The 27,116-nt window shown below is 43.7% G+C and overlaps 2 protein-coding genes across 6 annotated transcripts; one reads left to right on the plus strand and one right to left on the minus strand.

Moving 5' to 3' along the window:
* Positions 1–43: 43 nt before the first annotated feature.
* On the minus strand, positions 44–10,371 carry LOC112125964 (ras-related protein Rab-18-B-like). 4 transcript variants are annotated; one of them, XM_029912250.1, is made up of 7 exons: positions 10,087–10,371; positions 9,533–9,588; positions 8,989–9,050; positions 5,056–5,128; positions 3,956–4,074; positions 2,238–2,304; positions 44–1,164 (listed from the first exon to the last, which is right to left on the minus strand). In XM_029912250.1, exons 1-7 carry the CDS (start codon positions 10,284–10,286, stop codon positions 992–994), a joined length of 750 nt encoding a protein of 249 aa, XP_029768110.1. In that variant the 5' UTR covers positions 10,287–10,371; the 3' UTR covers positions 44–991. The 4 variants fall into 4 exon arrangements, 3 of the variants coding, with proteins under 3 accessions (XP_029768110.1, XP_024080092.1, XP_029768111.1); XM_024224324.3 differs by lacking the exon at positions 10,087–10,371 and adding an exon at positions 9,707–9,837; XR_003899860.1 differs by lacking the exon at positions 44–1,164 and having other exon boundaries at positions 3,710–4,074.
* On the plus strand, positions 10,285–27,116 carry DUSP3 (dual specificity phosphatase 3). Of its 2 annotated transcripts, XM_024224322.3 has the most exons (4): positions 10,285–10,406; positions 19,305–19,424; positions 20,989–21,215; positions 26,252–27,116. In XM_024224322.3, the coding sequence occupies exons 1-4, from the start codon at positions 10,285–10,287 to the stop codon at positions 26,455–26,457; spliced, it is 675 nt and encodes a 224-aa protein (XP_024080090.3). In that variant the 3' UTR covers positions 26,458–27,116. The 2 variants fall into 2 exon arrangements, with proteins under 2 accessions (XP_024080090.3, XP_024080091.3); XM_024224323.3 differs by lacking the exon at positions 19,305–19,424.

Here is a 27,116-nt window from a genome sequence, read left to right on the forward strand (position 1 = left end):
GATATTCTGGCTCGGGTTTTTTTTGTTGGTTTTTTTTTGCTTCGGCGGTACTCCGGACCTGCCCCCGCATGTGTCCCAATATTTTGTTCATGTAATCTGGTCACCCTAGTCTTCTGGAGACAGTGTTTTTGAACTAGCTGAGGTAAGTGGGGACACTTTGAACTGATAAGCTTGAAATGTACCTAAGGTGAGGACAGAAGTGATTGGGCCCTATACAATCTGCAAAGCAACTGGTCCTTACATGATCCGTATGATGTCCAAACCAATTACATTTAAAAAGTATAGATGTTAGTAGCTGGAAAAATGTGTAGTGTGTGATCTGATTTGGAATTGTGGTGTCACCCTGTATCTAAACCACCTGCGTCTAGGCCTGGCTAGCATGGGCACAGAACTGTTCCATGCCTAATGAAGTAACCTGAGCAATGAGCTGGAGTTGAACTGAGTTTTTGGATCCGAGAGAACTGGATGAAATGTTCTGGATAAGTCGAATGGAAAAGGTCACAGAGGGCGTTCCAGCACATAAAAGCACCTGAAACAGGGAGGTAGAATCAGTGATTATCCCAGATTGTAGCATGGGAAGTGTCTTTTCAACACTTCAAGGGAACTTGGCTGCCTGAGGACCTTGCATGCTTACTGTAGAGATTGAAAGCTTTTCAATAAAGCCTGAGGGTTGGACAGCTTGGCTCTATTATTAGCCCTATGACGAATAACATTCTGCTGCTATCTGACACTAGTCTTATTTTTTGAGCAAAGAATGTCGGAGCAAGAGGTACCATGCTTCATACAAATAAATATCCATTCCATTTTTGCCAACATAGTAACCATCAAATCTATTATTTTAAAACCAGGAAGGTGTGCTAAAATGAACCCATCTGGGTTGGTCCCATAGCATAAATCACGTGTCCAGAATGGAAGTTGGTTTGTCTCTTTGTAAGCTCTTAGCAACATGCCTGAAAATCCAGCTGGTCGGATGGAATAGGCATCTGTGAATTTAAGTAAGTGTACAGTATCCACCGCAAAAGTCTTCCTCTGTGTGTGTTGCAGTCTCCAACTGGACTCCAAACTTTTGTTTGTCTTTATCCCAAAGTCCTGGAGTCTGTAGGATCTTTATGACCACTTCCTCAAAGGCACATTGTACTCCATCCCGCGTTTTAGCACTGGTCTCTAGAGACAGGGTAAAACCAATAATTTCCTTTTTTGCACAGAATTTTCCGCTTTATAAAACAATTATCTTTGGAGGGGAGGGGATGCTATTTTGTTATTTGCAGCTGAACTTTTTTCCTCCTCAGATCTCAAGTTTACTGACAAATCATCCCACAGCAGCCTGAAGAGTCTAATTTCCTCTGAAGGAAACTCCATTGTTTCCGCTTCCTTTTTGCATTTTTAAATTGAAACTTCTCCTCAGGTTGTGACCAATCCTGCACATATATGTTTAGAAAAAGATGGCTCTAGAATTTCATCAGCAAACAAAGGAAAGTTCTCCCTTTATTTATTTGTTCTGCTTCATACTTAATTCTGCCTTATTGTGGGGCAATGGACTAGATGACCCCTTTAGGTCCTTCCAACCCTACATTTCAAGAGGCTTCACCACTTGTAGGTTCTCATTTCATTGCACCTTCACTCATTTTCACCATGATATCATCTTCCCAAGACAGACTGCATTCTACAGTTGGCTATAAATTCACCTCCATAACTCTACAAAAAACTCAAAGTTGGAAAATAGGAACTGGTCAAAATTCTGGGTATCAGCCCCAAATAAAGATTCCAGTCTGAGCAGAGTAAGGCTTGGAGGTTTGGGAACACAATACAACACATCTACTTTTAAGTCACAGATTTAAATGTAGCCCCCAGTCAATGACACTAATCTTATTTTCAATTGACATTATTAATATCTGCAAGATGAGGGTTAGACTGCTGCCAATTTGATAGGTACACATTATGGGCCTAACTTTCAGGGTACTGAGCACCCAAAACTCCAGGTCAGGTAAACATGCAGCAACTCAGAAAATAAGGCTCTTTGTGCACACATAGGGCACCAAGGCAGTAAAGGAGTCATGTTAATTTAACTATAGGTGGATCTGAAAGGTACTCACTGCCTTCAGCCATCTGTAGCTGCAGTAGCCCAAGAGTAACAAAGAATAATGGCCTGGAGGAGAGCTGCATTCTGTTCATTCATGCTCAGCTGTAACAAAATAACTATCCTATTTTTATATCTTTATTGGAAAAGAACTGCATACCTATAAAGAGCATTGAGTGTTTCCTAGCGAACTGGAGTCCCTCCCTTTTGTTTATCTCACGATCTGGCTGCAGAGAAAAAAGAATAAAAGTAAAATACGCTATACTTGCCAGGTCTTGGGAACTCCAAGGAAAAAAGTGTCATTGTGGGCATATTTTCTAAAACTCCTCCAGACACATCGAATTGTTGCTGCAAATCCATAAGTCTATATGGTGATCATAAATGACTGAATGGTTCCATTAGGCTTTACAACTACTGTAACACTGGTTTAAAAAAAAAAAAAATCACAATTGTACTGATACTGAGAGCAGTATAACCATAGAAAGATCCCTGGATCCAGTACAGCATTTCAAAATAGCCAGAGAAAAAAATAAGGATTCTAAAAAATGGTAAAAACCAGGAAGGTAATAACTGGGCAGATACAGAATTTTGAGTCAAATGACCTTTGTCTGTTACCTCTGATTAATTCTGAAGAATAGGGTGAGATTCACAAAAGCTTTAGGTAGTTGAAAAAGCGACTAAAGAAATATTTGACTCACGGAGGAAACACTTACAGATTCAGACACCAGGTTTTCACCTGCAGAGCAGTTAAATCACTGACTGGATTGTATGAAACTAAAGGAGGAGTTGTTCAAAAAGACCAGTGTACGAGAAAGAGTGGAGATGTTAGTGTGCGAGGCTGACAAATGGGTGGACAAGGCTGGCAGCGTCTGCAGGAGATAACATGACAAGAATGGACAAGGAGGAAGGAGCAGAGCTGTAAAGGGCCTTGAAGACAAGCACAGGAAGCTTGAACTCAGTGTGATGATATAGAGCAGTGGTCCCCAACCGACGAGCCAACGTGGATCATGGCCGGCGGACGAGCATCCGCCGAAATGCCGCCGAGAAGCGGCAACGTCAATAGGCCTCTGGAAGATGCTGCTTGTCGGTGGCATTTCGGCAGATGCTCGTCCGCCGGCCAGTACGCGGGTGCACATAGATGCCATGGCGGGCGCCGGCACCCTGTTGGGGACCACTGATATAGAGTGAGCCAGTGGAGGCATTCAGAGAGAGTGATGCTGTCAGAGCGATGAGCAAGAAATATGATTCTAGTCACTGCCTTCTGAACAGATTGGAGGGGACGAAGTGTGTATTAGGGAGGCCAGCGAGGAGGAGGCTGCAGTAGTTAAGATGGGAAATGAGGCCCATTGAAGAAACCTGAACAGTTTAACAGTGCTGTGAGTCAGACAAGGAGGGAGAATGACAGCAGATCTGAAACCCAGAGGTAATACCTACCAGGAGACCCAGAGGCTGAGTCTAAGACACACTGCTTGGCCAAAGGGTCAGGAGAAAGGGACAGCTGGGGAGAGAGGGTGGGGTCTTGTAACTCTTCCCGAGCATCTCCAGTGAAGTGCCATCTGAGTTCCAGCGTAGTTTCTTTTCATTAAATATTATTTGCTCTTTCAATTCTTAATCTTGTGTACAACAGCTCACCTGATTTAGATCATGTCACCTCTCCAGGACAGTTTGCACAAAATTCCCAAACAACCTTCTGCCTCTAAGAGGAAGCAGCGAGGAAAGGAGGTCTCCAGCCTGCCCCATTCAGGTTTTTCAGTCAAAGCGGCACAAACCAGGTATGCTGCATGCAAGGCTGTGAGCCTCCTGGTGCACAGGAAACACCTACTGACCATGAATGAGAACCAAGTGTATGAGCATAAGATGACACAGCTCTAAACTGACCTTGTCAATTTTATTGCCAACTAACATTTTTACAATGTTGCTCCGCGTAGCATATGTCTCCAGCTCGTTCAGCCAGGTCATTAGGTTTGTGAAAGTGTCTTTTCTCGTGACATCATACACTAACAACAAAAGAAAGGGACACTGTCAACTGCAGATTCCTGGGCTATTTTTACTGCATTAGTGCTGCACTCATTTCTTATGTATTTATTCATTTGAGGTTACTTTCAAATAATTTTAGGAGTAGTAGATGTGATCCCTCTGAGAGTAGGAATGTCAATTCCAATCCCTGATGACTCAGAGTAAGTAGAATGATGATAGGAAACAAACACCTGTTCCAGTAATATTTAAGGTTGGGGAACTCAACCTAACAGCTGGGGCTTTATGCTGTTACTGGCTTTGAATTCAAGAGCTGAGAGTAGAACTGCAGGACATTTTAAAATAGAAAGTTACGTATTTAAGGGGGCAGCGGAGTGTGTTCATGTGTGGGTTAGCAACAGAAATTTGGAATTTTCAGTACCCTTTTAAAAAGAGACTCTTGGTTATTGGTAACTCCACAACTGTGCTTACTTATTGCTAATTAGTTGAACAGAGCGGCAGACTGTACCACAGAAGGAATGTATATTCTGTATAGCAGGTTATTCAGTTTTCATAATCCCTTGACAACAGGAATCAGATTTTTTCAACTGATGCGATCACAAAGAATGGGAACTGCCATAAATTATTTGCGCTTTTCACCAGGCAGATTTGATATTGTTTCTGAAGAGGGAAATAAAAATGTCTCAGGAAGAGAAGACTTGAAAAACAATTTGCTTTGTAACCAGAAACGCTCCAAACAGAAATTACTATAAAGTTGAGAATGCATCTGCTCAATGGTTGAGCTGACTATAATATAAAGTCTACAGCTTTTTAATTTAAAATGTTCTGAAGACTCATCATTTCCTGCTGATAAAGATTAGGAGCCAAAATTCAGCCTAGTGGAGCAGGCCCGTGTTAATTGCTTTTCTTGCCTTTTTGGTGAATACCACTTCTTTTGGTAAAGAGGTATTAACATTTAGTTAGTGATAATGATTTCACAGTTGTGCTAATCATATTCCTCCTACCTAAAATAACACCTTGAACACCTCGGTAATAACTGGGAGTCAGCGTTCTAAACCGTTCCTGTCCCGCTGTATCCTACAGAGGAAAAACCAAAAAGATTTAGAATTAAAGGGTAATTTGCAGTATGTGGCATAAACAGAAAAAGTTAACAATGCTTTGACCAGGAATCTTGACATTAGGATACATAAAGCATAGAAGACGTAGAGTCAGGGAAACAGGCAACAAATATTAGGAAAAGTGATGAGATGAAAAGAAAAACCGTGAAAAAGGAGAGGTTATAATTGAAGGTTAAAATTAAAGAGGATGTCAGCCTCTGAACAGGAGTAAAGAGGTGAAGAAAGCCAATGAGACTCAGATCTGGAAGGCCATTTAAAAATAAATAAGGGAATAATACTGCAAACAAAACAATACTATATATATACACAATGAGCAGGGTTGAAAGTGGAAGAGGTGAGGAAATGGGAATAAATATTCATCCAGTGCAAGACACTGCAGGCAGGAGGAGCAGACAGTGGGTTTGATTCTCCCGTTGGCTTATCCTGCAGTAGAAGAAGAGGGCCCAGTATGTGTAAATCATTTTGAGGCTAGCAGGATCCCAAGCAGATGAGAAATTAGATTAAAAGTTATTCACAGGTCAATTAAATTATTAGTGCAATACCCTATATCGGGGATCGGCAACCTTTGGCACATGGTCCACCAGGGTAAGCGCCATGGCGGGCCGGGCCGGTTTGTTTACCTGCCACGTCCGCACGTTTGGCCAATCACATCTCCCACTGGCCGCGGTTCATCGCTCCAGGACAATGGGGGCTGCAGGAAGCGGTGGCCAGCACATCCCTCGGCCTGCCAGGGTGGTTACCCTGGCGGGCCGCGGGCCAAAGGTTGCCAATCCCTGCCCTATATTTCCCTCCAGAAAGACTTCAAACATCTCCAGAGTGCATTATGAAGTCCAACCCCCCACAGAAAGGACTATAAAGGGGCAAAGGAATATGAAATTTTACCCACTATGATTTCTTTTATTTAAGTTAAGCACCAATGTTGACACAAGAACAAATGGCTATAAACTGGCCATCAATAAGTTTAAGGCTTGAAATTAGGCGAAGGTTTCTAACCATCAGAGGAGTGAAAGTGAAGTTCTGGAACAGCCTCCCAAGGGGAGTAATGGGGGCAAAAAACCTAACTGGCTTCAAGACTGAGCTTGTTAAGTTTAGGGAGGGGATGGTGTGATGAGACTGCCTACAGTGGCATATAGTCAATCTGCGACTGTAAATAGCAAATGTCTCCAACAGCCCGTGATAGAACACTAGTTGGGAAGCACTCTTAGTTACTACAGAGAATTCTTTCCCAGGTGTCTGGCTAGTGGATTTTGTCCACATGCTCAGGGTCTAACTGATCACCATATTTGGGGTCAGGAAGGAATTTTTCCCCAGGGCCAGATTGGCAGAGACTCTGGGGGAGTTTTGCCTTCCTCTGCAGCATGAGAACCGGGACCTTGCTGGTTTGAACTAGGGTAAATGGTGGATTTCTCTGTAACGTGAAGTCTTTAAATCATTATTTGAGGACTTCAGTAACTCAGCCAGAGATTATGGGTCTATTATAGGAGTGGGTGGGTAGGTTCTGTGGCCTGCAATGAGGTCAGACTAGATGATCACAGTGGTGCCTTCTGGCCTGAAGGTCTATGAGTCTACTTCAGAAATTGCCCTTTTATTTAAATATATGTAAGGATTACAAAACCTAGACATGGTGGACACCTACACCACCATGTAATTTCTCTACTTTGTTCAGCAAATATTCAATCATAGGTTTGGCATGGTATTCCCTTACAAGGGCTGACCTGTGGAGTTTTTATTAAGCAGTTTGTTATTATACCCTTAAGCCTCCAAGTACACAAGGATACAACAGCAGAGCACTCCTTAGTACCAGTGCAACTGGCAATATGAAAGAACAAAAAAGAAATGGTTCCTAAATGTTATCCCCAGTTTTAATAATAATGAAAATCCTGCAGTGTCTGATGCAATCTTAGTAAAATAAACATTTTAAAAATTTCTCCTGGATACCTGACTAATCGAAAAGAAGAGGAAGGATTTTAAAGCCACTACATAAGTGATGTTCTTAGAAATAAGCAGTTCTGCTTTAACATCTGGCATGCTAGGGCAGATTACATCCAGCCACAGGGAATTTCAGAACATTCCCTGCTGAGCCTTTATGAAATGTAAAGTACACGGAATGCAGGGCAAGTGCTATGTTCCAAGTCTGTTTGCTATTCTAGAGACCAATTTCCCCACCAAGCTTTTGAAATCTTATTTGCTTTCCAAATACTAATTCCAGAACAGCTGGAAAAAACAAATTTATTATTTTCAACCTTATCTATGATTTTTAATTTTCACAGAGCACCAGTCATCAGAGTACCTATGCACAGAACACAGTAAGCTGGCATAAACCTTAAACAAAGATGGACTCTGCACATCTTTCTGGGGGTTGGCGGCTTGTTTATGGATTTTATTTTTTGTTTTATATAATACAGCTGCACGTCAGTAATGAGTGATTTTTCCTGATGCTGTTAACATACTGCTGCAAAGGTATCTTTTTCAGCAGCACAATTTGCACAGGCTCTGCCTTTGATTTTGATCTCAGAACAGCAAGACACACCCTTGTGACTGAAGCTTGGTTATCTGAATTCCCTCTTGGAAGAGCTGCTTCTTTGCTTGCAACTTGTTCAGAATGTAAGAAGCATACTTCCTCCCTGGTTTGAGCAACCATGATTGTATTACTCCTGCTTTAAAGACCATCAATGTAAATGATGCAAATTGGCAGGTTGCCTATGATAGCATTTTTTGTTTTGTTTTTATTTTAAAGCCTTAATAGTATTGGTCCATGATAATGTATATGAGGCCTCATGCATATGAGCATCTACCCCCACACAATCCACCTTTTAGATCTGAGGCTGACAGACAATTGTGCCCTCATGTATATGGAACCTGCTCCTTCCGAGTTTCATTTCAGACTCCCTCACCTCACTTAAATAAGAAAAGTTGAGGATCTGAGAGAGGAGGGGGCGGAAAGCAAACAGAGAGGAGAACAACAGGCATCATGTAGAAATATATTTTTGGGAGAGAGAGAAAGTTTCAAGTTTTTCTTTTAATTTTAAGTGTGGCATTTTAAATAGATTTTTATTTTGGGGTATTTTACATCATGATCATGCTAATGCACTGAGCACCAAGCACCGTGGATGTGGGTGTGGAGAGGAAGCTTTAGAAATATTATAATTATACTTCCCATGCAGTTGCAGTCTGGTGTCCTAATTTTCAGAGGTTCTGAATTCCTCCACTGAAGCCAACAGTTGTGGGTGAAGGCTCAGACCCTCTGAAAATAAGTCTTTAGCCTTAAACAGGGATTACAACACTGAATTCCCCTTTCCCATTAATTGAGGGAATGGGGCAGTGCATGGCAAGTCTAGAGTTTGTTTTCAGCATGGTGCACCGGGAGTTCAATGCAAAACAGCTCATAGAAATAATACAGCCAAATCCATACAGTAGCTGTTTTGGGCATTTCATCCCCATTAGGTCTTGGCTGTTCAAGGGCTGTCTACCTGGAGAATACCTGGGGCTCAACAATCCTCTTTCATGGGTGGCTGTGTCTTGTCAAGTCCATTAATGCACAGCAGAGGAATCCAGGAGAACTAGTGAAGCTAAGCTGCCCAAATGTCCAGATTTTATAGGGACAGTCCTGATATTCGAGACTTTGTCTTATTTAGGCACCTTGCCCACTTCACACAATTTTACACTAGCAGAACCATGGCACTTAAATACTCGAGATACTGTGTATGCAAAGACCTGCTGTATACCCATTCACTACTAAATGCTGTTCTAAAGTACAGCAAACTTTAATAATGTAAAAGGGCAGGCGTTTTGTCTTTATCTGTCCTGGGCAAAACGTACCCATATTGCAAGTTGCACTGGATTGCCGTCAACCACCATTTTCTTCACTTTAAAATCGACACCTGGTATGCAAAAGAGAGGGAAGCAATGTCAGGACAAACACAGAAAGAGGCTTTGCTGCTCTCTGCGTTCAGTTTAGTTGCTATGAAGTTCGCCAACATTTGCTACCTCAGGACAGGCGGAGGTACAGTCACTTCACAGCTGCACGGGGCTGTACACAGCACCTCACACGGAGAAGAGGCATCAACACAAACACAGGCGGTGTGTGTTCATAACAGCCAGTTATGAAAGCCCTTTAGGAGGCCTCTGCCGCGCTCCTCCCACGCCCAAATCCAGATCCCTACAGCCGGTGTCACCGGGGGTCCTGGCTCCCTACAAGTCTGCCCTATTTCAGCCTCCTATTAGCCATCTGTAACGCTGCAGGGTTGGGGGGCTCGCCCTGGAGCCCGCGCACAGATCCCCGAGTGCTAAGAGATCCCCTGGAGCCCCCGGGAGCGGAGGCCGGGCCGGGCCGTGCCGGGCCAGGGAAGCTCGCAGCACTCACCTATCGTGGGGTTCAAGTACGGCTCAAACGTGTCATCGGTGAATCTCAGCAAGAGGCTGCGGGGAAAGGAGAGACAGGGTGAACGGGCCGCTCACGCCCAGCGACCTCCCAGGACACCAACCCCCCGGCCCGCCCCAGAAACCGGCCCCTCGGCTCCCGGAGCGCTTTCCGCACCTGGACTTCCCCACCGCGCTGTCCCCAACCACCAGCAGCTTCAGCGTGGCCATGGCCGGGCCCCGCACTGGCAGGGAGAGGCGCCCGCTGCCCCAGCTCCGCCCTAGAGTCCCGTCCCACCGCCTCCTCCCTGGGCCTGTTGTGAAAGGGCCGGAGAAAGCCATACACGCCCAGTCGGCGCCCGGCCCGGCCCGGCCGGCAGCGCGATACAGCGTTTGATACACAACGTTCCATGGGGCCGGCGCGGGAGGCGAACTCGACACCTGTTCCCGGGGCTGCGGGGTCCTATCCGGGGGCCGCGGGGAGGGACAGACTGGAGGCGCGATTCTCCGGGAGGAGGTGTCAGGATTGGGGGGGGCAGCGGGGCAAGGAAAAATCACCCCTGCCCGGCGGGGCGTGCGGCTCTCATGCTCAAAGTGACCCGTCTGTGCCCGGCCGCTGGGTGTTGCTGGCAGAACCAGCTGATCCCAGCCCCTCCTATCAGGCTCAGCCCCGCGCCCGTGGGGGGAGAGAAGCACGGCCCTGCCTGGTGCTGCGGAGTCAGAGTGGGGGCTGCAGGGAGTGGCCCAGATCTGGCCATGTCCGACTATCAGATCTCCGTGGAGGAGCTGAACGACCTGCTGGCTAACGGGAGCGGCTGCTACAGCCTCCCCAGCGCGCACAGCAACGAGGTGGCCCCCCGCATCCACGTGGGGAACGCGTGAGTGCGGGGGCGGGGGGGAGGCCTGGGGGTGGGGGGCTGAGGCCCAGGCAGTGACCTCCCGAGCCAGCACAGCTGTGAACGGCTCACACCGGCCTGATTTGAGAGCGGGGATTAGGTGGGGGCCGCGTGAGCCGAGGGTATGGGGGTTGCTGGTGACCCAGGGAGTCCGGTTCCCAATCCACTGTCCGAATATTTGTGAGAGAACTTGGCTGGGGCCAGGGGCCTAGGAGGTCGTGGGTAGAAAAGGTCTGTGGGTTCGGATTATGTGGCCCTTGGACATTCATGGTAAAGGACCCTGGGAGTTCCTAGGTTGAAGTTAGGGTCGTGTGTGTGAGTTTAGAGCTGCAGGGCCCTGTGGTATTTGCTAAAGGATTTTGGTAGCCCACTGAAGTCCCAGAACTGAGGGATGTTAAAATAAAAGCTGTCAAAGCTCATTCAAGAGTGGGCTAAAAATGGATGAGAAATCTTGCTCACCAGGCTCAGACCTGAATGTGACTGTCAGCACTAGCCTTTTCCCCCTGTACAGCTGTCCTGGGGGTTGCAGTCCAAGTTCTACACTCCTATACTCCACAATAGACACCCCACAGAAATGGGAGCAAATATTCAAGAAAATGTGTTATTTACCCAGGAGATGGTAATTCTCTCAGCTGTTTGGGGGTGGGTTAGGTTGCCAACAACATTCTCCACCCATCTGGCAAAATGCCTGGGGCTGTTCCTGTTCTCAGTTGTAAGGTATTTACAGTCACTCCACCCAGACTGTGGGTTCTATTCTCTGCTCTGCTTCTGACCTACTGAGAGACCTTGGGCAAGTCACTACATTGCTCTGTGCCTCGGTTTCCCATCTCAAACTTTGTCTTGTCTGTTTAGACTTAAGATTTTGGGGGAGCGGACTGTCTCGTGGTAGTAAAATGTGGGTGCTAACATAATACAAATAAAAATAAAACTAGGACCTCCACCTTTATCCTAAACACAAAATAAGCTCTGCCTTGGTCCATAAGAACATAAGAATGGCCATACTGGATCAGACCAATGGTCCATCTAGCCCACTATCCTATATTCCGACAGTGGCCGGTGGCAGATGCTCCAGGGGGAATGAACAGAACAGGGCAATTTTAAGTGCCCCATCCACTGTTGTCCAGTCCTAGCTTCTAGCAATCAGAGGCTTAGGAACACCAAGAACATGGGGTTGTGTCCCTGCCTATCGTAGCTAATAACCATTGATGGACATATCCTCCACGAATTTATCTAAGTCTTTTTTTAACCTAGTTACACTTTTGGCCTTCACAACAGTTTGAAGTTTGTTCCATGGGTTGACTGTGCGCTATGTGAAATACTTCTGTATGTTGTTTTAAAAACTGCTGTCTATTAATTTCATAGGGTGCCCCCTGGATCTTTTGTTATGTGAAGGGGGTAAATAACACTTTTTCTTCACACCATTCATAATTTTATACACCTTTAACATATCGCATCTTAGTTGTCTCTTTTCTAAAATGAACAGTCCCAGTTTTTTTAATCTCTTCTAATATGGAAGCTGTTCCATACCTCTACGTTTTGTTGCCCTTCTCTGTTCTTTTTCCAATATTAATATATCTTTTTTGAGATGGGGCAGTATTCAAGCTGTTGGCATACCATAGATTTATATTGTGATACTATGAGATTTGCTGTCTTATTATCTTATCTTCTTACCTTTCCTATTGGTTCCCAACATTCTGTTAGCTTTTTTACTGCTGCTGCACATTGAGCAGATGTTTTCAGGGAAATAGCCACACTGACTCCAAGATGTGTGTATAGTTGGGATTATATTTTTCCAATGTGCATTACTTTGCATTTATCAGTATTGAATTTCATCTGCCATTTTGTTGCCCAGTTTTGTGAGAACCCTTTGTTATTCTTTGGAGTCAGCTTTGGACTTACTACAAAAGAGCAGGTTAGACAAACACCTGTCAGAGATAGTCATAAGAATATAAGAACGGCCATACTGGGTCAGACCAAAGGTCCATACAGCCCAGTATCCCGTCTATCGACAGTGGCCAATGGCAGGTGCCCCAGAGGGAGTGAACCTAACAGGTAATGATCAAGTGATCTCTCTCCTGCCATCCATCTCCAACCTCTGACAAAAAGAGGCTAGGGATACCATTCCTTATCCATCCTGGCTAATAGCCATTAATGGACTTAACCTCCATGAATTTATCTAGTTCTCTTTTAAACTCTGTTATAGTCCTAGCCTTCACAACCTCCTCAGGCAAGGAGTTCCACAGGTTGACTGGGCACTGTGAAGAAGAACTTCCTTTTATTTGTTTTAAACCTGCTGCCCACTAATTTCATTTGGTCTAGATCAGTAGTCTCCAAACTGTGGACCGTGCCCTCCTAGGGGGCGTGAAGGAACATCCGGGGTGGTGTGGTGGGGCCTGGGCCAGCACCCACGGGTAATAATGGACTCTTTATTCTAGCAGACAAAAGTATAACAAAATCCAGTGGCTGGAAACTGAAGCCACCAAAGTTCAAACTGGAAATAAGATTCACAGTTTTAACAATGAGGGCAATCAATCATTGGCACAGATTACCATGAGATGGTAGACTTTCCATCCCTTGGAGTCTGTAAATCAAGAATGAATGGCTTTCTAAATTATGGGCTCTAGTTCAACCACAAGTCATTGGGCTAGATGCAGGAATCATTGGGTGAAATTCCCTTTGGTGGGTGAGTGTGTGTGGGAGAGGAGGATCTTGTTTTGGCAGGCTGGTAAGAGCCTAGTTGTTGTAGATGTGTCAGTCCCAGGATATTACAGAGACAAGGTGGGTGAGGTAATATCGTGGACCAACGTCTGTTAGAGAGACAAGCTTTTGAGCTACGCAGAGCTCTTCTTCAGGTCTGGGAAAGGTACTCAGGCCAGGTCTGTGCTACAGACCCATATTGGTATAACGACGTCGCTCATGGGGGTGAAATCCATGCCTTGAGCGACACACCGCGTAGACAGCCCTATGTCAACGGGCCGACATAGCTACCGCAGCTTGTGGTGGTGGTTTTACAGAGTGGCTAAATGAGTGATTTTTACAGTGGTGCAGCTGTATCAGAACTGAACATGAAGACAAGCCCTCTGAGCGTCACAGCTAAATACAAGATCAAACAGATTGGATAGTCCCTTAGCACACATTCTAGGGGAAGTGACCCATTAACACCCCTGTAATCATAGAACAAAAAGGAGGGGGGTTAGTGGGTTACAGACTGTTGAAATAAGCAATAAATCCAGTGTCTTTATTAAATGAAATATGGCTTATTTCAACAATCTGCAACCCACTAGCCCCCCTTCTTTTTGTCCTTTGACTACAGGGTACTAACGGACCACTTTACCTTGAATGGTCCTGTAGTTTAGCATAAGTAGTTAGAATATATGCTGTTTGATCTTGTATTTAGCTGTGACACCCAGAGCCCTTTCCCAGACAGATGAAGAGCTCTGTGTAGCTCAAAAGCTTGTCTCTCTTACCAACAGAAGTCGGTCCAGTAAAAGATACTACCTCACACACCTTGTCTCTCTGGGAAGAGTCTTAAAATGTAAAAATTTTGTTTGCATTTTAAAATCTGTGCTGTATGTACACCTGGACCGGTGGATAATGCAGATCAGAAATGGGGGGAGGGGGGACTGAAGATACTTCCCTTTAAATGGGGATTTCATAATTTCCATAGCAACATGTTGTGATTTCACAAAGCTAGGATTATGACTTCACTGCAAGTTCAAACAAAAGGTAATGCTCGGTTGAGGATGGCACAAGCCCTTATCCAAACACGTGAATCTTCACGGTAGAAATGGGGATTCTGGGAGTTAGTACAAGCTAATGACATTGCATTTGTACTGACATTCTCTTTTTATAATGTCTGCCTTATCATTAAAGTCTCTGTTCAAAATCCATTAAATCATTCAGCAAAGTAACTGTGGAGGACTATGGTATAGCGTGATTTCTGTGTACGTTTTGTATTGCTCTTATGTGGCAGTACAGAATGTCAGAACGGTGTGAATGTGTTGACAAATGAAAACAGTTATTTATTCTGGTTGGGAACTGAAAGGTCAGATCTCCAATTAATTTGATAAAATCTTACCCCAAAGTAACTTTCTGGTCTAGTGTCTATTTAACTTATTAAGTCAACCATAATAGCTCATACAAACTATGTCCTGCAAAAATGTTCTGTTATACAATTGTTCTAATTCTAACAATTCAGGTTGTGTAGCAAGTCTGTATGAAGAAATTTTGAGTCATATCTTACATTACAATAGAACCATTTGAGTCTTCATTCTTACTAAGTAACAAATGTAAAAAAAAATCTAGCTAAGTGGTGGTACACTGATAGTCTGTATGAATTGAGATAGCTTGAATGGTTCACATCTTGCTTTTGGCCCTCATGTAATCCTTGTCTCTGATTCCCTCCTGAGCTGTTGTCAAAGGTACTTTGCAAACATTGCAGCAAGATAGTGCTGGGTAGCAGTATGGCAAATGTCCTGCCAAGAAGAATGAAGTGACTTGATTATTTGCTCTGACACTGAAACATCAACTCTGATCTGGATGGATGACTTCCTTTTTGGGATAGAGTGCCTGATTTATCACTGCCCATTGGAAGCACTTACAAAAATATTTTTTCCTAGAGCAGACACATCCCTGCAGGGTTTCAGACACAGGGAAATCACAAGCCCAGTGACTGGCATGTGGGCAGCTGGATTCAAACAGATGAATGAGAATATCTGAGCTGGATTCAGAATAAACTTTTGATTGAAAGCTACTGGACTATTTCACATCGTGGTATGGCTGTTTTTTCTTGTGAATGAATCATCCAGAGCTAAAAATGGGAGTGGTGTTAGAATATTCAGGGATCTCACTTAGCTCAGAAATTCAGAAAGGTGAGATTAAATTGGAACATAGTCACTCAACAGAGGGATTGTTCATATTGCAGTCTTAGTGCCAAAGCATTAAAATTTCCATATAATATGGAGTCTTGCAACTTGACCCGAACCCAGCAAATGTTGCGTTCAGGTCTGGTTGGGTCTGAAAACAACCCACCACCTCTTTGCTGCACTGTGGTGTGAGTGGGCTGACGAGTTGCAGTGCCATTCCCTCTGCAGCACACACAGTCCAGTGAGGCGGCAGTGGCCAGTTGGAGGGGTCACACATCTGCGGCTGCACTGACCTCATGGGCATGAGGTTGCCGAAGACAGATTGCAGGCATGCGAGCGGAAAGCACCCCACCAGACCGAGCTCCAAGTGGCAGCGCTAATACAGGTTCGGGGGGAAGTATTGAGCAGGTCTTGGGCTGGGTCTGAAAATGAGATGACTCAACACTCTCGGGCTTGGGTCGTGTTTGGGTGGGCTGTGGGTCTAGTTGAGTTCAGGTCGGGCTTTAAAATTTGGTCTGAACAGACCTCAAATGTAATAGATGAAGGAAACGATGAAAATGCAAAGATAAAACAGCAGAGGATAATAACTAAAAAGCATGTCCAGACAGTCCTAACCGTTCAGACAAGACCAGTTCCTCAAAACAGAGGCTCAAAGCAAAGGGTAAACACTATTCACAGGTTACTGACCAGTACAATTATATATTTTTCAGATAATAATGCAGCACAATAATTCAAAATACAGCATGAAATCTAAACCAGCTTCTGTGATTATGGAATTTTTCTAGATCATCCTCAATCCACTGAACAAATGTCAACATTTTCCTCATGTTAACACTGTTTTGAATTGCATCTCCAGGAAGTACTTCACAGAAAATAATTGTTTCTGACTAGCTAGTACCAATGAATCATAAATTCCTATCTGAATAGCATTACAAAAGAACAGGGCATGTTTAAGGCTTTCCCAATGCATGTATTAATGTCTGAGAGCCAGACTTCCTGTATCTTAGGGCTACAAGATATTAATGTGGATGTGATTAGAGCCCTGCGCAGATGCAAAATTTGTATCTGCATCCGTCCGAGATCTACAAACATGGTCCACGAATGGATATAAAGCAGATATCCGCAGATTTGCAGGGCTCTAGATGTTAGGGGTTTTTTTTTACTTGCAGTGAGCTGCAGTCAATAATCTTAATATACAATTCTCAAATGTGTCCAAAGCATTTTAAAGAGTAATACACTCAGAGTCAGGCTGGGAGCAGACACTGCGATGTTATGTCATAAAAAAGTAAATGCACAGAACCCTCTTCAGCCTATTGGTTTGTGTGATTGCATTTCCCCCTCATCTGGCCCTGTGCTGACATGGACCATTTATCTTTTTTTTTTTTTTTTTTTTCTTTCCCTTTTTACTGCAGAAATCTGTGTCCTGTGAAAATTGCTGTTCTGTCAAAAAGCAAGCAAATTTTGCATATGTAACAGCATCACTTCTGCACTACTGGTAGAGAAACTCTGTTGTATTTCAAACTCTGTTTTGGAAATCTATAAGCACCTCAAGCCACATCTCCAGAATATGTATTTGGTAACAAGATCTTGCTAAGGAAGTCTGAGTCTGGTTCATGGTGCCCATCTGAGTGGGGGAATTTTAGAAAGTACTTGTTCCTTCATGAGGAACTGGAAGTACACTTCAGTTTATCCTGCATTTATCGTATGTAGGAAGTGTATGTATTTGGGCCTGTCATCCCAGGGCAATAGGCAGGCGAAGATAAATGAGTTGCTAATGGCTGCCCACTAATTATAGGGCAGTTAATCTTTTGTTGGTGTCTTGCTCACATGATTAAGCTGTCGGTAGAGGTGTTGAGAAGAAAATTGACATGTATGAATATCCCAATAAGAATTGAGTTGTGCTGTCACTGGGGATACTGGTAGGCAGAATGGAGAAATTATTAGTGAATTCTGTCTTGTAGCAAGGCTTGGACTATAACTCTTTATTTGTTGGGTTGGCCGGCTGCATGAGTGATGTTGCATTACAGTCTTACTTAGGACTATTTACCATTAACTGGTGCCATATGTGCCTTTAGGACTGGAATTTTGTGGAAGGTTAAAGTGATCTATGGTAGGAAGAAAGACACACTCAGGTAACAGCTAATATTACAGGGCCAGAATGGGGAGAGTTCTATATTCAGAGCAGATAAGATTCCATGAGCTTCTTAGGGGAAAAGAAGCTGATCCTGCTTTCCTTTCCCAGAGACCACCTCCTTGCTCTGTTTCTCAGGAGCCAATGTTTGAGGGTGATACAATGAAACTGAAATGTAAGAAGTGGGATTTTCTGGGACTGTTTGAAAATGGAATTATTTGTTCTACAATAAGCAGAGGCCAAGCTTTGCTCTGTGCTTCCACTAAGTGTACTGATCAGAACCTTAGGTATAACTCTATGAAACTCATTTACTGTGTAAGGAATAGAGACCAGTCTCTAGTGTTATTGATGACCTAGTCTGTGGTTCCCAGACACAGAAGTTCCTACTGTCCTTAAAGCTCTCTTATTCCTTCAAAACCCACAGGACTTCCATCAATACAAATGTCAGATATGAGAAGAAAGGACAAGGCATACACTACAGAATGAACGTTTTTCCTTTTGGCCTTGTTTTTATAGCATTTACTATTCTGTTCCAAGTAGAATTCCCCTGGCATTGAGACTCATCCCCTGGCACAGCTGTTATCCTGCCAGACAGAAAATTAGGCAACTTTTGTTTGGCTAATAGATGAAAGTCCTTAAAATGATTTGGCCCATTGCCATGATTATTGGGTACACATGGCAGAACATGTAGAAAATTTGCTCACACATGAGGATTCGTCTGCAGTGTGCACTCATACTGAAAAAGGGGAACAGTCGCAGGGGAAATGGAGAAGGTTTATATGTTCATTATCTAACATTTTATTATGTGGTAACTGTGAGCTAATTTCTGCAGAACCTCAAAGTCCAGAGTGTGGGTTCAGTTTGGGTACAATTTACTAATTCAGATTTTATTTATCTGTTTAGATTTCTAATACAAAGGTGTCCATCCAAAAGCTGTGGGCACCTTCCCAAAACTTAGAAACCCATCCAAAAATATACAGCACATATGCTTATCTAAAGCTCAGCCACTATTAAAATCTCTTGAGTATGCTAAATGGGGCTGGAGCTCTTGAGAGAAGCAGCTTTCCCATAAGATTTGTGCTTCCAGACCCAGCTGGAAACATGGTGAAAGCTGATTTTTCACCGTAGTTCAGCTCTTCTGGTTCCAGTACACAAATGGGGCAGGTGAGTAGGGGAGTTCTCTGAAAGGTTCAGACCCCTGAAAGTTTGGTTTGATTTTGTTTCCAAAAGCAGGTGAAGATTTGGGATGGAGGATGCTGGTGGTTTCTATTTCCTTTGAACTGCTTTTCCTATCCCTAATATAAAATCTAATGCAGAGAGCAGAGCACTGTCGTGATAGATTCAGGGTTGCCTGTGTTGCAATGCAGATCGGCTTTTGCCATTTGTACCAACTGGAGGTTTTTTAGGTCATGTGTCTTCATTCCTACATTTAATGCATTGTGATAATCAAGCCTGGAGGGCATGAACACGTTTATCATCATGCCCAGGTCTGTACCCGATAGGAGGAGTGCTGTCTTCTGGCCAGTTGCAGATGGAAATGTTTTTTGTTTTGTTTTGGGGGTTGTTGGGTTTTCTTTTTGGCCACCATGGGTTTTTTGGTATCTGATAGAACAGGAATCTGAAGGGACCTATAAGCTGTGGGCCAACTTTTACAATGTATGAACAATGAGGCAAATACTTCAAAATGTTTCCATTTTCCTAAAATTATAGCCTCCCTTTTCCTTGGGTTCATCTTTTGCCAGATGCTGATTTCAGCTGAGACTGAGAGCAGGGAGATGGCTGTGTAATACTGGCACTGCAGCATGTGTTGTCACACCAGCTCTCAGTAGCTTCATGGATATTGAATAATACGGAGCAAGGATTGAACTTGTTGTGATTCTGTAGGCGAGGCCTTTGGAGGTGGAGGAACAATTACCCAGAACAACCCCCTGAGTTTGTTCAGTCTGAGAGGAAGGACCTAAGCCATTTCAAGGTGTTTTCATTCACCCCTGCATGTTCTTGGAGGTAGGTCGAGGGTATTTGCCATCAACAGTATCAGATGCCACAGAGAGGATGAGTGTGAATGGAATTCCCTTGCCTGTGGGCCATCCACTAGAGCAGGGGTGGGGAACCTTTTTTCTATCACGGGCCATTGACCCACATAAAAAAAATCAATCGTGGACCACACGCAAGTAAAAAGCAACTTAATTTAGGGGTTGTTTTAGAGAGAGAAATATAAAACGTTCAACTTACCCACCCGAGGCTTCCCCCCGCAGTGGGGCGAGCCAGCGCTCATGGCTCCAGCCCCGCAGGGGGTATGAGGGGAGGGCACTGAGACTTGCCGCGGGCCACATGAAATTAAGCAACAGGTCGGATCCAGCCCGTGGGCCGTAGGTTCCCCATCTTTGCACTAGAGCAACATGTTCTATTTCTGTACTGTGTCCTGGCCTGAAGCCTGGCAGGGGGATCCAGGATGCTGGCAGCTGGTGCTGTTGGCTGTTTTTAACTGTTTCTCGATTACCTTGTGTAGAAAAAGGCTAAACAAGGAGCAGTGACTTGCAAGGCCTCCTTCATAACATCCATGATGGTTTCTTAGTACTGCTCAGACTTGCATATTTTAGAGGGAGTGGTGGATTCCTCTTGTCACAGAAGGTATTGACAGCCTCTGGGGTCCCAGATATTCTCTACTCACCCACCGCCAAGGAAGGCAGGGCTCAGTCACAGGTGGTGACCATGGTAGCTCGCAGTACATGTGTGACTACAGCCTGTGTGAACAGGCTAAAAATATGATCAACTTTTGAGATAAAAATCTGTAGGAGACTCACTGGTGAGTGCAGACTGTTGAGTAACTATCCTGTTGGGATCCAGGAAGTGGGCAGGCGGAACTGCTAAAGGACCTCCCCACAGCCTAAGGGGAGGATCCACAGGACCTGGAAGCCAAGTGATTCTAGGGGACAACTAATGAAATAACAGGGACAGGAGTAGCGATATCCTTGAGAACTTGTGGAGGATGGGAAGGGGCAAATATAGTCCCTATCTATAAAAAAGGGGAATCAGGACAACCCAGGGAATTATAGACCAGTCAGCTTAACTTCGGTATCTGGAAAGATAATGGAGCAAATACTCAAACAATCAGTTTGTAAGCACCTAGAAGATAAAAAGGTGATAGCAATCAACGTGTTATAAAGAGGAGGGTGATAAATTAATTCTCCTTCGCTGAGGACAGGACAAGAAGTAATCTTAAATTGCAGCAAAGGAGATTTAGATTGGACATTAGGAAAAACTTTCTAACTTGAGTAGTTAAGCACTGGACAAATTACCAAGGGAGGTTGTCTAACCTGTTCTTAAAAATTGTCAATGATGGAGATTCCACAAACACCTGTTGGGGATGGTCTTGATAATACTGAGTTCTGCCTCAGTGCAGGGGACTGAACTAGATGATCCATTCAGTCCTACATTTCTGTAATTCTGTGGGCAGCAGGGGGCTTTGTTATAGATTCTGAGGGCACTTGAAAATACTGAGAGTTTGGCCTCTTTTTATGTGATTTGCTAAGCCCCAATTGTTTTCTTGATACTTCTTACTTTCCAGGTTCATAGCCAAGAATATCATGAGGTTGCAGCGCCTGGGCATAACCCACATCCTGAATGCAGCAGAGGGAAAATCCTTCATGCATGTGAACACTAATGCAGAGTTCTACGAAGGCACAGGCATCACCTACCATGGCATTAAAGCTAATGACACCCAAGAATTTAACCTCAGTCGCTATTTTGAGGAGGCAGCTGACTTTATTGACAGTGCGCTGTCCCAGAAGGATGGTAAGGCATCTCCAAGAGTCTCTCTGCCCTGTTTTCTAGCCAGTATGTGACTTTACTGGCCATTGGTTTCATTGTTTGAAATATTCCTTTTTTCTTTCCTCAGTTTTTCAGTGGAACAGAAACCAAAGCATTTAGATCAGGACTTAGACTCCTTGCTGAGGAGTTTAGGGCACTTGAATATACAATGTAGAATTTGCTGTCTGTGAACAGAGCCCCTCAATGTATGAAACAATGGAAAACTGCCACAGCAGTGGGTGATTTGGGGAGAGTAAAACAGCTGGTGCATCTTAGCAATGAAAGTGTCAAGGAAAAATCATATTGGAAATGCTATGCTAGGAAGAGAGGCTTTAATATTGCCTGAACATATTAGTGGATCAGAATGGAAAATCTGGAAAGTAACACAGGACCCAAACACTAATTCAAGACAGTAAAAATCATAAATCAGAGTCAGGAAGGACATTGTAAAATGCAATACTCAGCTTGCAACACAAGCTAATATTAGAGATGCAGATTAAATGCAAATAACACATGCAAGAGTGGATAATTTCTTAGCATAGGGCAAAGGTAGTCAATAGGTGGACTGCGGGCCAAATCCGGACCACAAGATGCTTTGGAACAGACCACAAAATCTTTTTATTTACTTATCATTATTGTTGTTATTTTTATATTATTTTCTCTGGAGTCTGGACATTGAGTATACCTTGACCAAGAAATTTGGATCTTGACAAAAAATAATTGATTACCCCTGGCATAGGGCACCTATGTATTTTTGAAAATCCCACTAGGCATCTAAATATCTTTAAATACCTGGCCCCTATTGTTTGTGAGTATCTAAACCCCACTCTCTCAGTGGTTAGGGTTTGTCTATTTGTCAGAGGGTGGAGATGGATGGCAGGAGAGAGATCACTTGATCATTACCTGTTAGATTCACTCCCTCTGGAGCACCTGACATTGGCCACTGTCGGTAGACGGGATACTGGGCTGTATGGACCTTTGGTCTGACCTAGTACGGCCGTTCTTATGTTAGGAGCTCACTTACCTATTTCTTTTCTTCTTTCTGGTAGCAGGGGTAGTGGGTATATTATATTTTATATGACTGTGAAGGAATTCTCCCTTTTTTTAAAAAGGGCATTATGTTATTGCATCATAAGCCCCCATGCATTTGAGCATGGCCTTTTCTTTATCCGTTTTCCTGACAGTGGGCATAAGTTTCCACACTCTTGAAACAAATGCAACTAAAATCAGTTAAATTATGATCCATAGGTTTCATCCATCAATCCATGCTGAGCAGCTGTTTCCTCTGTCAACAGCTCTATTTGCACAAGGCTCAGAGGGAATATCCTTGTTTTTGTTTTACCCCACTGTCCTTCCCAGAAGCAAGGAATTCTAGGAATAAGATAACATCCCCAGCCCAATATATCAGCCCCCCCTTTAGCCTCAGGAACTTGTTATGCCATGTGTTCACTCTTCTGTCCTGGACTGATGGGGTACAACTATGTTTTCACAAACCTTTCTTTGACCATGCACTGTGTGATTGTCCCTTTGAAACCGAGGTTTAGAAACACCTTCAATATATTGTCAACCTCTTGAAAGAGTGTTTTGGGGGCAGCTCCTCTCCCATTCACATCATATAAAGCATCTCCTCTCCCGTTCATGGTCACACAACGTCCATGTGGCAGCTACAGCAGTTGCCTACATTGAATAGTGATATTAGGAAGGTATTCCATTTATTTTGCTGACTTTTGTGCAATAAAAGTTGTTGTTTTTTGAAAAAAGCTAATTCTGCTGTGTTCAATGCTTTTCATTTAATCTCTTTTCCCCCTGTGAATTCTGTTCTGTTTCCCTCAGCTGGAAATGAGGAATCATACCAGTATTTTCCCAATTGGGTCCTTTCTCACAAATTAATTAACAGTTTTCTACACTGAACAGCATTTGCTATCTGCACCCCATTCACCAAAAACAGGCAGACCTTTTAGGATTTGATTAATTGCTCCTCTGTTGTTTACTTGGTCATCTTTAGATGTAGCATGAATGCTCAGAAAGTAGGACAGCAGATAAGGACCAAAAACTCCAGCTCAAAGGAAGCAGGTTTTATGGATGTCAGGGGAATCACTGACATTTTCAGATATTTTAACACAACTGACTCAGTGCTGCTTCTTTCTCCCCTGGGGTCTCCTTCACATGTAACTGAGGTGGAAAGCATAGCAAGGGAGTCTGAAGAGGTTACACAACAGGCAGAAATCTGGGGGAATTCAAGGTTTGGGTTGTTGTTTTTTTATTCAGAGCCCTCATTTTAACAGTAATAAAAAGCCAACAATGACCCAGTCGGCTCCTAGGTGAACAGTGCAAGGAAAGCGAGTTCGTAACTAAGGAGAAGGAGGAGGGAGGGTAGCTGTCTTGACTGTACATGCCCTTAGAATGCCCTGCTCATTGCTTTACTCATCATGGGGCCAGATGTGAAGTGAGATGTATCAACTTACTCTTTTATTCTTAGTGGGCTAAATTTGGAGATGGCATGTAGGATTGGGTGTAAATTACACAGTCTAAGATTCTGTAATATACACATAAGGGGGTGGTACAGAAGAAGGTATAAATTACACCAATTGAGACGTCCTCTAGACAGACGTGAATTTGGGCCATCTGTAGAATTTCCTCATCAGGAGAAGTTTATAGACTTTGCCAAGGCCCCAGTGCTTGTACAGAGGGCAGGGTTAATCTACTCTAGAGTTGAATGTGACAGTCCTTAATATGAGTGAAATTGTAAGGGCATTAATTAATGTTTGTTCAGTGCTTTGAAGGTATAAAGCAAGTTGAGTGATGAGTAATCCAAAAGAGTCTGCAGAAGGTGTTGTTGTAGCGCCAGTGTATTTGAACAAGAAGAAATGGTAACTGGGAATTGGTGTAGCAGCTCCTCTGATTAAACATTTCTTTGGGACTCTGTTAAAGAGAGAGAGAGAAAGGGTGACACTCCCATGCTGGTTCCAAACACTGTCACTAGTCAGAAGATCAGAACAGTAGATAAAAGCTGTCTCTGGTTTGAATAAACTGACTGCTGCTTGGTTAAAAGAAACAACGTCTGAGTCATGAGATTTTTAGCTCTGAGAACTCTCACGTCAGATGGATTATCTGGTTATGGTATGTGCCCCCTGGAATTTCTGCTGCACCAAATTATCTTAAACATTTTCAAATGGAAGTTCTGGTATAATATTAGATACCTTGCTGCTCCCCAGAGTCCCAGGAAAACTTGCGGCAATGCTGCAAAGCAAAGCTTGTAACATGGGTCTCCCCTGTACTGAAATCTTAGACGCCCAGAGTGCAGTAGGTCAGCTTGTGCTTCTCGTCAGCTCCTTATTTCTACTTACTTCATATTTCTTCACACGCTCCCAATGATTTTCTCAGCCCACATCTGAACAGCTGAAGAGTCTTTTGCAGAGGGGGAGAGAGAACTCTTTCTAGGAAGTCCAGGGGGATCTGCCTTTGGCATATTTTTATTTTTTTGGGATGGGGGGGTTAGGGGATTGACAACCTACAGTTTGGTCAATCTGATGAATTCCAAAAGCAAGAACTTGCCTCTTCCTAGTAGCTTTGTGAGCCAGGGAAACAGGCCTACACTGGGAAGGAGAGTTTAGGCGGTCCAGGCAGTTGGGGTGAACTGTAGCAGAGGCACAGAAGTCCTGCTACACCTGCTCAATTTGGATGGTGCTCACAGAAATGTGGATAATAGTGACAAAATTACTCTGAATTTTCAGTGCCCTTGTTAATTCTGATAGGGCTCCTTAAGTCTCAGGTGCTGCTCTTATGCCACTTCTGACCTACCTGTCTAGTTATTATGCAAAAAGTAATAGACTTTTAGCTAGGCTAAAGGTCCATTCCAGTTATTAAATGAATCCATTGTTAAAATTATTTGTAATGTATGGTAGTGCAGGGAGTTCATTGGCTTCACTCCCCTTCCTTTTTCAGACAGGTCACCAGCCTCTCCTTCGTTCCTGTAGTGATAGTAATAACTTTTCTCGAATACTGCAATGATGAGCAAAGATGGAAAGAGAAGTGGCACCAAGTTCCATTAATAAATATTATAGACATAAAGGAGAGTGGTTAGGAGATCAGCCTTTAAATTAACACAAAGGTTGCAATGCTGATATTCCTAAAAAATTCTCTCAAGGATCTCAATAGCCCAAGGCAACCTGAGAGCAATCCAACTTGGGCCAGATTTCAAACAGGGAGAATGGAGGTGATATTTTATTTCATTTCTTATTGGTTATTTATTTACAGCACATTCAGCACAAATAGCTGGAGTAATAGCATTCAGAATCCTGTCTCAGTCAGCTGGCCGCATTCTGTTTGCTCTCGGTGCAGGTATGTTTTGTAATGGGTTCTGCTGGCTATTGGTGCTGCATAGTCAGCACTTCCATTTGTATCCTGTTTGCTGAATGGGCAGCTTCTCTAAAATGAGAGCGCTTACATGCTAATGTGACTTCAGAAGCAGAGGAAGGTGTAACTGAGGTAGAGACATAGGAAGTGCTAGGATTACAGCATAAAGGATGTGTATCTTGCTTTGTGAAATGTGTTGTATCCAAACAACAACCGAGTCTCTGTTTATCCCATGCATCTGCAGTCTTGCATACTTTTAATTCTGTGTTTTTAATTTCTCTACCACACTGGTCCTTCTGCAGAAGATGAAGTTAGGGAGTCCTGCAGGCTGCTAACCTTATTCTAGGCCGAAAGATTGCAGGAGCTTAGCAAATGGAAGGAGTCCAATTCTTCTCTCTTTGGAAACAAATATGATATTTTCTGCTTTAATTTGTACAGGTGTTTATTATGTGTAATTGTTTTGCAGTCTGCTGGATGATGGCGTGGCTGCTAACAAAGACACAGTGCCTGTCTTCTAGCTGAGACCATTCAAAATTCAGTCATTGGGCTGCTGAAGGACCAATCTTACTCTGTTCATTCATCCTTCCATCAAAGGTGTTTCTGTAGTGCTTCCCACGATAGTCTCCGTTATAATCTGTTGTTTTCTGTATGTTCTCCCTGTACAGGCCGGGTGTTTGTGCACTGCCGTGAAGGCTACAGCCGCTCCCCGACACTGGTCATTGCGTATCTGATGCTTCGCCAGAACATGAATGTCAAGTCCGCAGTGAGCGCTGTCCGGCAGAAGCGGGAGATTGGGCCCAATGATGGCTTCCTGAAGCAGCTCTGCCAACTCAATGAGAGATTAGTGAAGGAGGGCAAACTGAAGCCCTAAACCGAGGAGCTGCATTTTCTCAGAGGGGCTCTCCGGACTGTCAAAGGGTGCACGTTAGGTGCTTTAGATACCCAAACTTAAACTGCTAGGCTAGGTCATGCGGTGTGATGGAGGCAGAGTCCCTTCTTGTCTAGTGAAAGTATCTTCCCACATGTCTGGGTCTGTCCTTTAAAACAGCACAAAGCTCCATCACTCCTAGGAGTTGTTACACTAAAGGAAGCTCTTTAGAGGGATAATTCCAACACCGTATCAGCTGTCATCACATATGTTTGTTTCAGAGCCCACTGGAGGTCCCATGACATACGTGCTTCGCATTGACTTTGGATGTCATTTATTTAAGCTTCATGTTCTTGAATCCCATCAGTGCAGCTCAGCCGCATGGGTGCCCAAGAGCAGAAACGCACCTCCCTTCACTTGCTTTTAATTGAAGTACTGTATTTTTAAAAGTGTATCTCACACACTCACAGGTGCCTAAAGTCTGAGTGTAGGAGCTTGCAAAGATAGAGAAGTATATATGCAAATACACAGATGCACTCACCCCTATTAGTGTGTATAGCTTTGTGTGTGGTATGGATATATACAATACAATGTACATACAGAGCTTGAGTGTGGCAGTAAAGCCATCCAGAATCTGATGTTAATACAAGTACCCTTGTAAA

Source organism: Terrapene carolina, unplaced genomic scaffold (assembly GCF_002925995.2).
Source record: "Terrapene carolina triunguis isolate 2854851 unplaced genomic scaffold, T_m_triunguis-2.0 Scaffold193, whole genome shotgun sequence".
Taxonomy (NCBI): domain Eukaryota; kingdom Metazoa; phylum Chordata; order Testudines; family Emydidae; genus Terrapene; species Terrapene triunguis.